This window comes from Nothoprocta perdicaria, unplaced genomic scaffold, assembly GCF_003342845.1.
Source record: "Nothoprocta perdicaria isolate Ctin4 unplaced genomic scaffold, notPer1 scaffold_252, whole genome shotgun sequence".
Classification (NCBI taxonomy): Eukaryota; Metazoa; Chordata; class Aves; order Tinamiformes; family Tinamidae; genus Nothoprocta; species Nothoprocta perdicaria.
Genome location: NW_020455480.1, coordinates 706,223 through 718,865, shown reverse-complemented (window position 1 = coordinate 718,865; position 12,643 = coordinate 706,223). Strand labels below are relative to the sequence as shown.

At 56.7% G+C, this 12,643-nt stretch overlaps 1 protein-coding gene across 1 annotated transcript in view; it reads right to left on the bottom strand.

Annotated features, from left to right (window-relative positions):
• The window catches only part of KMT2A (lysine methyltransferase 2A), a 33,275-nt gene that overhangs the window by 20,081 nt on the left and 551 nt on the right, over positions 1-12,643 (bottom strand). The window contains exons 2-9 of the mRNA XM_026040303.1: positions 8,163-8,280; positions 7,350-7,419; positions 4,014-6,691; positions 3,130-3,307; positions 2,386-2,620; positions 2,081-2,145; positions 916-1,293; positions 223-296 (exon numbers count right to left, since the gene is read on the bottom strand). Of these exons, the coding sequence (XP_025896088.1) occupies positions 223-296; positions 916-1,293; positions 2,081-2,145; positions 2,386-2,620; positions 3,130-3,307; positions 4,014-6,691; positions 7,350-7,419; positions 8,163-8,280 (3,796 nt within the window). The remainder of the gene's footprint in view (positions 1-222; positions 297-915; positions 1,294-2,080; positions 2,146-2,385; positions 2,621-3,129; positions 3,308-4,013; positions 6,692-7,349; positions 7,420-8,162; positions 8,281-12,643) is intronic.

Genomic DNA, 12,643 nt, shown 5'->3' with positions numbered 1-12,643 from the left:
GCTGCCTGAAATACTTCAGGTAACTCACATACAAAAAAGCCCACCACCACCAAAAAAAATCTTGAAACCAGCCCAGAGTTCAGGAGTTTTGAGCACAGAGAATTACCAAAGGGTCATTAAGGACTATACACTTCTACCTAGATAGCTGCGACTCCCACAAGTTTCAGCTACTTGAAATTTGCTGACTGCAGAGGAACACAACACAAAATATTCAGTAGTCACCTTTTCTTTCGGTTTCTGTTTCACAGGGAAAGTTGGACGAGGAGCGATTTTCTTCTGTTTGCTTTGTTCTGTTCCTAGGGAGAGGGCAAGGAATGAGCATTTCAAGTAACCAGCAACGGCTTGCAGAGAGAAAAAGTAATAACCAGATGTTGCAGAGCGACATGCATGTTAGGCTGGAATTGCCCTGTCCCCTTTCGTGACTCCACATCACCAGCTATGACCTGAACTTCTCCTCAAGACACAACCTAGGGACTGACTCTGCTAAAAATGCCAAACGCTTCAGGAGCCGAGACACCAAACTGCTGGAGCTGCCTCTTTGGCTGCTGTTCAATCTGGTATGTACTGCTGGCAACAGCAGGCCATGCTTTAGCAGCAAGAGATGACGTTATTGTATGCCATGGGCACACGGTCAGGAATAACCTCACTTCTATCGCAACTACAAGTTAGGATTGCCGACACAGCGTGACTGAAAATCAAAGTCAAGAGGGACACCTTCTCACCCACCTGTGTATGTGCAGAACAGTTCAACAGAAGGACCACGTCGCTAAGTAAAATTCCTCCAAATAACTGGCTGTAGTTTCACCACATCATCAAGCACTTACCGTTTGAGAATCCAACAGTTTTCAGCAGTGCTAGTGCTCAGCTGTACTTAAGCGACTCAAACAAACGGAGGACACAAAGAGTCACATTTACCTATGTCTGGCTGTGGAGCCTGCTTCTTCTTGGGCTCAGCAGCAGCGAGCTTAGGCGCTTCCTTTTTCAGGGGTGCAGAGCTGGGTGGCTGAGACGGCGGGAGCTGCAGGGGCTGCGCTGCCTGCTTGCTGCTCCTTCTGGCCCCGGAGGCGGGCAGCAGTTTGGGCTCGGCCGCGGGCACGGAGGCGGCGCCGTCCTCGTGCTTCTCCTCGGCGGGCTTGCGGGCCGGCTCGCCGCTCTTCCTCGTGGCGGCGGTGGGGTCTTCTCTGGCCACAGCAGGTGGAGGAACTTGTTTCTGCCCAGAGTCCAACTGGTTCTTCCCAGAATGGCTTTCTTTCTTTTCATTGGCCTTGGATTTCTTCTCTTTCTTTTTTGCAGCTACGAAGAAAAGCATCGACACAAATGAAACGGTGCAACTTCACATAATACACAGCACTTTTTAAAGAAAGAAGCAGGCATTTTGATGTCAATTATTTTTGTTGTTCCTTCACATGAAAGAGAAGGCAGTACTCCAGAAGAAAACCTTATTGTCAGCAAAACTAATGCACCTCTGTTTCCATCTGTGTTCTAATAGTTCGGGCCTCTATTCCGACACATCAGGAAGCTGAATGCTGCTGTAGCAAAGCACACTCACAGCTAAAGTGCACGAAAGACACAGCAGATTTTGTACGCCGAAATTCTAGGGGTTTGAAGTGACCACCTGATCCCTGCCACGTTAACCTCCAGGAGGCCAGTACTGACAGTGCTGGCATTTAATAAAATACACCTGACGGCTCAAGGAAGCCCAGTATTGGGAACAAGGAGGCTCCACTCAATCTCCATGGCATCGAGGAACAGGTAAATCTGAAAAAATGCTTCACCTGAAGGGCAGAGAGGAGAGTGGTCAGCTCTCGGCAGCGGTTCCCCATACCGGGGAGGAATTAAAACACGAGCCCAGTGCTGAAAACAGCACTTAGGGGCTACAGAAGCAGCCCCTACTCAGATCTCCTTTACAATTTTCATTTGACCTCACGGGGACAGCTCCCGATAACTCCCGGTAACTGTGGGTTTCACACCAACCTTCCACAGCTCGGGGTGGCCGCAATAAGGGTATAAACAGAAATGTTTTGGATACGAGGAGCATCCCTCTGCCACCTCGCTCCAGGAGTGAAATGCTCCAGCCTACCTTTTGCTTGCTTCTGGAGATATGCTTTGGAAGGCATCCACTGTAGGTTCTGACACTTCCTCATTCTGCGAAGAGAAAGGGTTGTGCAAGTGAAACGTTAGAAAGAAAAACAGCAATCAGTCAATATCCCCAACAGCCTTTTCGAAATAATGGGGATGGGGAAGGGGACGGGTCCCCGGGGGACTCCCTGCAGCTCGTAGAGGGTTTTCATGCAGATGAGCGCTACCCAGCAGGGCTCCTGGCTACGCTCCACAAACAGCTTTCATATCACGGCAACCCACACCGCCTCCCGGCCGCGCACTTACTTGCAGCACTGCTTCTTTATATTGCGCCCCCCAAACTTGGGTTTGTCCAGGCAGTTGGTACAGACCCCGCAGTCCTCGGGCACCTGGCAGCCCGAGCACTGCCCGCAGCGCCTCGAGCGGCGGCCCTTCTTCACGGGAGGTTCTTGCTGGGCCTTGTTTCGCGTGACCGGCTTGATCGGCTTGATGGGTGGAGCAAGGGGTTCGGCCTCCTCCGAGCCAGCTATCGAGGACTTATCTGCCAAAAAAGCCACCGACGTGAATTCCCTCGTGTTAAACACGGCTCCAGAAGCACCCAGCTCGTGCATGGAACTGATCCTAGGAGGCACAAGTTCCTCTGCGGAACCACTCTTGTGGTACATATACACACGCACATATATGTACAGCTGTGCCTCTACACCTATGCATAGCCCTACACATATATGGAGATGTGCGCGTGTGTGTATAAACACGTACAGACACACCTGTATTTCAGCACACTGAGAGCTTACTGCTCACAGTTTTACAAAGCACAGTTTCATCGTAAAAATAACCAAATCAAACGCATTGCCAAGCCTGTTAGGGAAGCGTCTGAACTAGAAGAAAAGCTCCATTCCGTTTAATCTGCCTTCCCCCTGTGACTAATGGGAGCGCGCACTTGTTCAGCCACCTAGCACATATACGTCACAGCAAGGGAGGCCACGGCACGAAGCCCGGAACAGAACCGGGCCGCGTGAGCACGGACGCCAAGGCCAAGGGCGAGCGTACCGTCATTGCCCATGGAAGACAGGATCTTCTCGCGCTCTTCCCACGGTAAGGCACTCAGGGTGGGCATGTCGTCCGGAAACACGGCGCGCTTGCGGCCCAGTGCCACCGCCGCTCTCCTGCACACGTGCTTGATCCGCGGGCCTCGCACAGATGCTTCGGACGAGTCGCTCTCTTGTCCCTACAACATGAGCACACGCAGCATCCCTGAGAAACGTATCCAAGCGAGATCGAAAAAACAGGCAACAGAAACGCCACAGTAACCTAAGAAGACATTAAATTGTATCTTGACTTGCATTTCACACAAACGAGAATAAAAATAATGACACAGGTGCTCTAAGCCTCAGCTAGGAACGGGTCTTCTGGAGGCGAGGGAAACAGGGAGGAAAGAACGTGCTGGAAGCAGCTCTTCAATTGCATCCAAAGTCCCAGGGAATCCCCGCGTCCCCCAGAATTAACAGGCCATCAGCCCGCAGAGCCACAGGGCAGGGAGAAGGACAAAAACCCAAAGCCAGAGGCGCCTCTGTCTTTGGAAAGTCCCGGACACAGAGCGAGGGCTACCAGAAAGAGGCGAGCCCCCGAGCGGAGGCGAGCCCTTTGCGGCACCCGGCTGCCACACAGCCCCTGTTCCCGCCTGCTGACACGGAGCGGGAGAGAGCTCAGGAGCAAGGAGGAGTTCGCGCTCCTCCCCGGAGCGCCCGCAGCAGCTCCCCCTCCACCGCCGCCCAGTGCCTCTCACTTTGAGATCAGCTCCCACCTGCGGCACTAACAGCTACGGAGCTCCACGCGCAGAACGTCTGCGCTCTTGGGAGACGAGCGCTCCAAGCTTTGGGCGCCAGTTCGACGGAAGACGCAGCCTAGCAAGGGGCTCGAAGGAGCAGACCCACCTGGGCTTTCGGTGGGTCGGCCTGCTTGAGGGACTTGCTCTTCTCGATCTTGTAGAGCTGGGCTTTGGCCTTCTTCAGGAGGCTGGCTACCCTTTTGTCGGTCATGGGCAGCTTGTCTGCTTGCGCCAACATAGAGCTGATGGAGGAAGCGGAATGCTTGACGGCGCTCGACGAGGGAGCCGGGAGACGCGGTGCCTTCTCCTTCTCCAGGGAGGGCGCGGCGGGGCTCGGCTCCAGTTCTGATTTGTCTGAGCCCCCTCTGCCTTTCTTGGACGTTTTGGTTTTGACCGCGGCCGCATCTGCCAGAGCAGCAGTGGAAGCGTCTGCCGCGGCGTCTATTGCCGTAGACTTTTTCCGCCCGGCAGGCTTTTTTGCAGAAGATGATGCTGCCGCATCTTCACTGACAACTTTTTCTTTGGGCATTTTACCTACAGGAAACAAAGCAGAGCTACTCTGAATTTCTGACCCTTTCCTCCTTTTTTCTTTCCTTGACTCCCGCTTGTTTTCCTTCTCTCTCTCTCTGTCTTTCTCTCTGCTCTTGTCCTTCTCCACACTTTTGTCAGCATCTTTATCTTTGGACAGTTCCTCTGCAGCCCTGTCCTTGTTTCTCCCCCTCTCTGCCTGGGGACTCGAGGCGAACCAGGGAAAGAGAGGAGTAGGGCTAGTAGATGAGAAAGGCTCTGCCGGAGCGCTAGGCTGCTTCCTCGGCCTCTGGCTTCGCTCTGCGGATTCCCCGGGCTGCGTGAGGGAATGGGAAGGAAAAGTGAAAGTTGAATTTAAGGCACTAGTGGCAAGAGAACTAACAGAAATGCTAGTTAATGAGGAAGAGACAGAAGACTGCGGGGTGAGAGTTGCCAGGTCAGAGCTACTAAGTCGCCCGCTTCTCGTCCTCATGGAGTGCGAAGGAGATCTGGGTTCCGATCGGATAGGGCTAAACACTCTTCTCTTTCGCTTCCTAGAAGATCCACCTGTTGCGGGGGTCGCCGCGGCGCTGCGTCCGGCCGACGAGGGCAGCGTGACGGACTCGAAGATGCGGGAGTGGGCCTCGCTGGGCGTGAAGCGCGGGGCGCGCAGCAGCGGGCTCCGCTTGTGCACGTCGAAGCGCGAGCCGGGGTGCAGCGAGAAGAGGCGCGCGGGGGCCGCGGCGCCCGGCGGCGAGAAGCCCGACGCGAAGCCCACGTCCTCCGGCGTCAGCGGCGGCGGGCGGAAGTTGTCAAAGATGGGCTTGCGGATGAGGCCCTCCTTGGCGTACTTGGCCGAGGAGAAGTACTGCGGCTCCGAGCGGGAGTGCTTCAGGGAGGTCCAGCGGAAGGTGGGCTCGCGCAGGATCGACTTGCGCTTCTCCTGCATGGGGGCGGCCGAGGCGGGCAGGAACGGCGACGCCAGCGGGATGGTGGGCGGCATGAGCCACGGCGTGTGCTCCGCGAGGCCCGACGCGGCCGGCAGCGGCGGCGGCGGCGGTGGGAGCAGCGGCGGTGGCGGCGACGACGACGGCTGCTGCGCCGGCGGCGGCGCGCTGGGCAGCGCCGGCAGCTTCTTGGCGGCCCGCTGGCCGAAGCTCCTCTCGGCCATGGAGAACCTCCTGTTCCTCCTGTCGCTGCCGTCGTTCTCAGGGGACGGCGAGACGGGCAGAGGCGCGTGAACTTCCGGAGTGTTGCTGCGCTCCTCGGAAAGTGCCTGCATCTCCTCGGAAGCCTGGGAGTCCGTGGAGGTGTCGACGCTGGGGCTACTGGAGCGCGAGGAGTCCGAGGACATCTGCGAGGAGTGCTGGGAAGCGCCGCTGGACTTCTCGCTGGAGCCACAGGACGTGGCGCTGAACCTGCTGTTGGGCGTCGATTCCAGCCTGGATATTTTGATGGGCGGATCGTAGTCCTCGTCTTCGATAAAGCGCTTGGGTGTCTTGATGATGCGGGAGGAGATGGCGCTCACGACCGGCATGATGAACTGCCGGATGTTCTTGAGTTGCGTTCTCCCCTTCCTGCCCTGCAGCTTCGCCGCCTCCTTCTCGATCTTCTTCTGCGCCCCCTTTTTAGCCCTCTGCAGGAGCTGCTTGGCAATTGCCGCATCGGTCCTTTTGGTGGATGGAATAATCCTCACGGGCTTAATGCGGCGCGGACTCTGCCGCACGGCGGCCTTCTCCTCCTTGGGGGGCGGCGGCGTGCCGTCCTTCTCCTTGCGCACCCGCTGTGGTTTCTCCAGCTGCGAGTTGAGGACCAAGGGCGAGGGTGTCTTTAAGCGCTCCGAAGCCGGCGGCCTGCCTCTCCTGCGCGCCATCTGAACGCTCTTCCGCCCGATCTGCAGCTTTGCCCCGGCCTTAAATTTGGATTTTAGGGGGGAGAGTTTGCTAGTTCTTAACTTCTTGATTTTCGTCGCTTGCTGAAACGTAGTGGATGGTGACCTTTTGATTTTTTTCAGGCTTTCTTTCTCCTCTTTACTTCCCTTGGGAGCATCCGCCGCGTCCTTGACTTGCGACAGCTTGAACTTGACGCTGGCGAGCGTCGGCGGTCTCCCGCGTCTCTTCTCCCCGCTCTTTGATTCCTTCCTCTTGGCCTTCTCCATGGACGCGCTTTCGGACTTGCTCGAGGGGGAGCACACGGAGGACGAGTCCGAGGGCACCGCCGAGCTGCGGTCGGAGCCGCTCCGGGGCCTCCCGCGGGGCTTGCGCGGGCTCGACTTCACTGAGGGGGAAGCAGAGAACGCAGAGCACACGTTAACTTTCCCCGAGGGCCGGTCGCTGCCACCCCCAGCACCCAGGAAGCTACCTAGCAGAACTCGCGCTACGTGTGCCACTTGCCAAAAGCGCTTCAGTACATTAATAAATAACAACGCAGCTCCGTCAGGATACCTGTAAGGAGCTCCCTCACCAGAAGCCTCCTGTCCCACGTGAGAAACGATTTAAATCATTCATTCTACGAAAAGCACGCTTGCCCGTTTACAGAGCTACAGGTGCACTCGCACAACACGGGCAGCGCCGCTGCTGTGAAAGGCAGCAAGAGCCCTTCAAGGCAGGTATGATGTTTCAAACGTGTTTAAAGAGTTTTTAGCAGAGTGGAGCCACTCGAAGAGGAAAATTCCCCTGCTCCGTCTCCATCCACCTGCTCTGCTAACAGACAGGCCCGGAAGCCAAGAGCAACGTGTGTGGGGAGGCTGACGTGGACAAGCTGGGTTTAGCTTCCCAGTCTTTCGCGTTTGTTTCCTTTCTCACACACACACACAGGTTCAGCTAGAGCAGATAATTAGCCTATTGCAGGGTATGGGCAGGTACTGCAACAAGCAGGAGAGACTGACACAAAGGAAAAGGCAAAGTTAGCACCCGACGCCAACACCTGGACGTACCTGTGGGGGATCTGGTGGGGCTCTGTACTTTGACCTCTTCGTCTGAACCGAAACCTAAGAACTGCTCATCCTGCAACGAGAAAGCAGCCTTAGATGCGAGGGCCAGCATGTTAGCAGCCGACGCGCTGCCCTACGTGGAAGCAGGAGAAGATTCCGAGGAGGTGCCCGTGCCCAGGGCCGCCCCGGGCTCCCCGCAGCGCGCGCGGGGCCGCAGGGCCCTGTCAGGCCCGGGTGCTCGCCCAGGGCCTTTGCCGCTTCTTGCATCGCCGAACAAGAATTCAACGCCGGCCGCCCAGGCCTGCCACTGAAGGTCGGGGACGTTTCCCTTAACAGCCAACCCTGCTGCAGGATTCGTGCCAAAACTTACGTGTTGCGTACGTCATTTGTCGCTTCCTTCTTTACACTACTGTGGGATGCTAGAAAGTGAGGAGGTCGCTGCACTCCAAAGCGCCTTGCTGACAGCCCTGTGTCTCCTGCAGCGCTCTGGCTCCGTGCATGCTCTAGCTGGGCAAGTGCAAGCGCTGGACAAGGGAAGCGGTGCCAAGGGATCAGCTGAAGCACTCCTGCATTTAGCTGAGGCCCTGGGCAAGAGTTCCACAGGGCTCGCTAGTAACAGCGGGGAAGGGCAAGGCAACAGAACTACGCTTTTCTTGCATCTCTCTAGGTATTTTCTCAGAGTCTGCTCTCTCCTTTTGCTCTGCATAATAAATTGTTAACAGGGCCACTCACAGATGGACCACCAAGATGACTTTGGCTACTGAAACAGAGGTTTAGCTTTAGCACCTTACCCTACTCACTGCCCTTGCACCTTACTGGTTCTGGGCTGTATTTCTTGGCATGCTGCTCACCTGAAAACTTCCCGGCCTCTTCAGGTACAAGGCTGGGAGCTATGGAGGATGCATCTCGAAACAAGCACCAGCACAGCCACAGGCTGCGAGGCACGAGAGCAAGTAGATGGCCGAGGCAGAAAGGAGAGGGAACGAACTTGCAAACACAGCTGGTCCCTAAGCAGATTCTCGAAAGCGAGTTGCAAACGTTACCTGCGAGGGTGAGAAGGGGCACTACGGAAGGGAGAAGCGCGAGGGCCTGCGTGGCACGAGGGCGGCTGGTTGTCCCGCGGGGAGCCGGCCCAGCACCGAAGCTGCCTGCGCCTCGCGGCTGCGCCGGAGCTCGCTGTGCCTCGCTGCAGCACTGGAGCGGGATGGGCCTCGCCGCCCGCGGCTGTCCTGCAGCCGCCTCCAAGAGCGGCTCCGCTTCCCGCCGCATTCGGAGCCTGGCACCGGCGTGACGGGCGAACAAGCCCAAGCGAGCACGGCCAGCATGGCCCAACAGCCTTCAGTCTCCTCGGCCGGTGCGTTGCTTGGGCGACTACGAGGGGTTCATTCATTTCCCGACCCGTGATCTGCAGGCTCTAAATCAGCACTTGCTGCATTTTGCACAGCTGCATATCACGGGTCACGGGGGGAACCTGTGCCACTTTTGAACCGAGCGCCGCCAAGCTACTCTTCCAAAACGGATATAACAATTCTGGCTTGGGTCCATCCTCCTTGGAACGATCGTTTCTTCTTATTTCCTGCTTTGCCGTCACCCCAAATGCCTCTCGTGAGGAGCCCCATTGCAAAGGCAATTCCCTCGGCTTCGTTTACAAGCACAAGCAACATGAGTGCTACGTCACTCGTGCTTGTTCAGTGATGTCCAGGCCCGTGCCTTTGATCTCAAAAGGGCTTCTCTCACACCCTGAGAGAGACTCGCAACTTAGGAGAGTTAGACAGGATCAAGGTGGCCACTAAATCCCAGCATGCGTTGGCGAGACCAAAACATCCCGTCAGTGGAAACGCGTCAAAACTGAGTTCCGAGGCTGTCTAGGCCGGCACAGGCCCTCTCCAGTGCTGGCAGCAGGAAGCCGGTGTGCTGTGCCACCAGTAAAGCACAGCAGACAGAGCGATAAAAAAGTGCAGCGGTTTTCAGCATGGCCCCATGCATCTGAGCAAGGAAGAATAGCAGGAGACAAAAAAGGTATGGATAGAAGGATGAGACAATGCAAGAGGTGACATTGCGCTAAGCGGCCAAGGCACCGTCTCATGATCCAGCCTGCGAAGCTTCCCCTGCTTCTCCCAAGGAAACATAGGATGCTTCAGCCTCCAAGCAGTGAGCAGACCAACAAGGGAGTTTCTTCAAGCCACCTGATTACCTCCACAACGGAAAGTTGCACGGAGCTCTCTGTGCACATGAACTAAACTACTCCATTGCAAAGCTCCTGAGTGAAATGATCTTCCATGCAAGTTCTGAGTGAAGAGCTCAGAGGAAAATCCACGTGGAGATGAAAAATACCCGGGGGGAGGGGTGTGGACTTGGGGATCTCTCTCCAAGGAATAGAGTGTAAGTGATACCATTATGGATTCCTAAAGGTGCCCAGGACCCTCCGAAAGGCAACAGCGAGAAGGGCTGGAAAGGGCAGTGCGGCTGGTCAAGCAGCTCCTGGACAGGTTCACTTAACATCCAAAGAGAACCAGCTGAAGGGCGATTTCCTTCCCTTCCTGCAGCCCACCTTGCTCTTGGCCCCGGTTCCGCAGCACCTCGTCTCCTTGGAAAGAGCGCTGCTATTTTTAGCAGCTCATTCAGAAGCTCCCTTAGTAACTGTGCACAACACCCCGGAGGCTCCCCTCGCCTCGGGAGCGCGCGCGGCCCCGACACTGCCGGCGCGGCCCGCCGGGGCCGTGCGCCCCGCTCGCTCGTGACCGCAGGGACGGGCAAAAGGCAGCAGGAGCGCGCGGGCCAGCCTCGCCAGCTCGCTGCAAGGAACGCCGCCGTCCCACGGACAGGGCAAGAGCCCAGCCGCGGGCACCAGACACCAGCTCGGAGCAGAGAAGCAACAGAACACACGGGATCCAAGCATCCCACAAGACCGCGCTTCCCTACGCCCCACAAGTCACCTGCTTGTGGTGCAATGACACCTGTGGCTCGGCACCCGAACGCGACCGTGCACAGCAGCAGCGAAACGCCCCGCTGCAGCCGTCTGCCCTCTGAGTGTCACCCGGGCAGCAAGAGCGGCAGCCCACAGCAAGCGGAGCCACGCACATCAGCTCTGCTCCTTGGAGACTCCACTAGCTGTCACTTGTCACCAAGAAGAGTGACATGGCACCCTAGCAGGAACGCCCTTTCCAAGCCCCGCCGAGCAGAATCCCTTCCTTGCAAGGCTTCACAAAGCAGTGCAGGGTGGTTGCTCTGAGCGCTGCACTCATGAAGTGCTCCTGCAAAGGGGAGCGCAGCCGGCGCTGCTGAAGCACCTGCTGCAGCCTCCACACACGTGGCCGGGAGCGGCTGCCCTCGGAAACGGAGCCGCTGCTCCCGGTGCCGCCCGGAGCGGGCACCCTCCGCTCCCACGCACCGAGCACACCGGCAGCAACGAGCAGGACCGCGCACACGCACCACGAACGGACACCGGGCACCGAGCACACAACAGAGAGGCAGGCAAGGAAGGCTCCGGCACGCGCGGTTTGACAACACTTGGGGAAACACTCCGGGAAAACACTGCCGGAGCTTCTGCAGCCTTGTAGACATTCCACCTATTGCCTGTCATTCACAGCAAGCAGAAAGGAGAGCACGAAACCATTGGCATTTTGTTCCAACCAGCTTTACTAGGCAGAAATCCCCACTCCCCCTTACTGTGCCAAAGTCAAATGTCATCGTGGTGCTCCCTTGAAGCGAGCTGGTTTCAAGATAACTCACTGAAAAACTAAACCGCAGCAGAAGCAAAGGATTCATACAGAGTCACCAGAAACTGGGGAGGAGGCAGTGACATCCTTTTCCTCTGCCTTTTTTTTTTTTTTTTTTTTTCTTCTTTTCAAACAATGCAGTAATACTACAACAAAACAGCTCTCTCAATATCAGGACTTCGCTGAGGGAATGAATTGAACCCAGGCCCCACAGAACTACAAGCAAAGTCTGCTGCAAAGACAACCAGGGAAGCGCCGTCAGTAGCTGCTCTGGAGCTCTACCTTCCTCCTCAGTTAAGTGAAGGGTTGATATTAACGCATTTGTGGTAGGTACTTACACAGTTTCAGACCAGAGTGCAGCGTGCTGTTTGGAAGTCCAAAAGAGAGAAAACATCAGAATGGAAAACGTGAACACAAATACAGCAGGGCTTCTTCCGCTTTGCTTTGCTCCCTATAGATTCCCAAAGTGGGACTGTTAAGCAACATTTTATTCCGGCGCTGATTTTAACTGGACTCGAGAGCAGGAGAGAACAGCGCCGGTGCTCGGCACTCTTTCGGAGGTCCTAGTGAGTCCTAATGGACGGAGGACACTCTCTGAGGGAAAGAGATGCTCCCAGAGCGGTGGAGGGGGAAGAGGACCCTGCCCCACGGCTGCGCACCGCACCCCACAGGCAAGGGCATCTGCCTGGCATCCCGAACGCTGCCGAGTGCTGGAGTGCTGGGGTGGGAATGGGCGGCCAGGGCGTCCCCCTCCCCTGCTCGCGAGCCCACCAAGCTCAGCGCCCAGTCCCCAAGCTGCGCAGCTTCTGTCAGGACTTCCTGAAGCAAAATCCTGGCTTGCCACTGCAAGAGCACAACGAAAACTCCTCGAGATCCAAGCGACACTTTCTTTGCAGCTCTTAGCACCAAGGTTTTACTCAGCTATTACATTTTTAAGCAAAAGTACCCTGACTGCAACCCAAAGTTGCGAATACCATGTGAGGTATTTTAAACGTCTGAGATACAAAAACATACTTTAAGGCAAAGTAATTGCTCAGGGGAAAAAAATATATATATATAGTCCTTAAAAAGAAGAGAAACCCCAAGCAAGTCACCGTCCCCCCACATGAAAACTTCTGAACCTGTTAACTCTGCGGTCAGATTGGTTAGCCAGATTTCAGCAGCTTCTGCTACGAGAGCAGTGCTCGCGAGGCATTAACTCCTTTTAAATAGATAACTTCTGCCAAGCAGCAAATCCCATTTAGCCCAGTCTATTACACACAGACAAGTATTGCAGTCAACAACCTGTGGGATTTCGTGCCGGAGGGAGGGAACTGCAGCAGAGCGGTGCCCTGCGGCCGGCGCCGTGGGACCCGCCGCCCTCCCGCGCCTGTGGCAGCTGGAGCTGGGATGCACAGCGGGAGCGGGAGGCTTCCCGCGGCGCGCCGGGCCCCGCTCGGCTGTCACCCGCCGCGAGCGGGCGGCACGAAGGGCTGTGACGGGCCGGGATGCGCTGCGTGAGGCGAGGCCGAGCGCCGCGAGGCCGCCGCTCCTCGCTCCGCGGGGCGGGCAGCCCGGCCCCGGCCCCGGCCCTGTCCC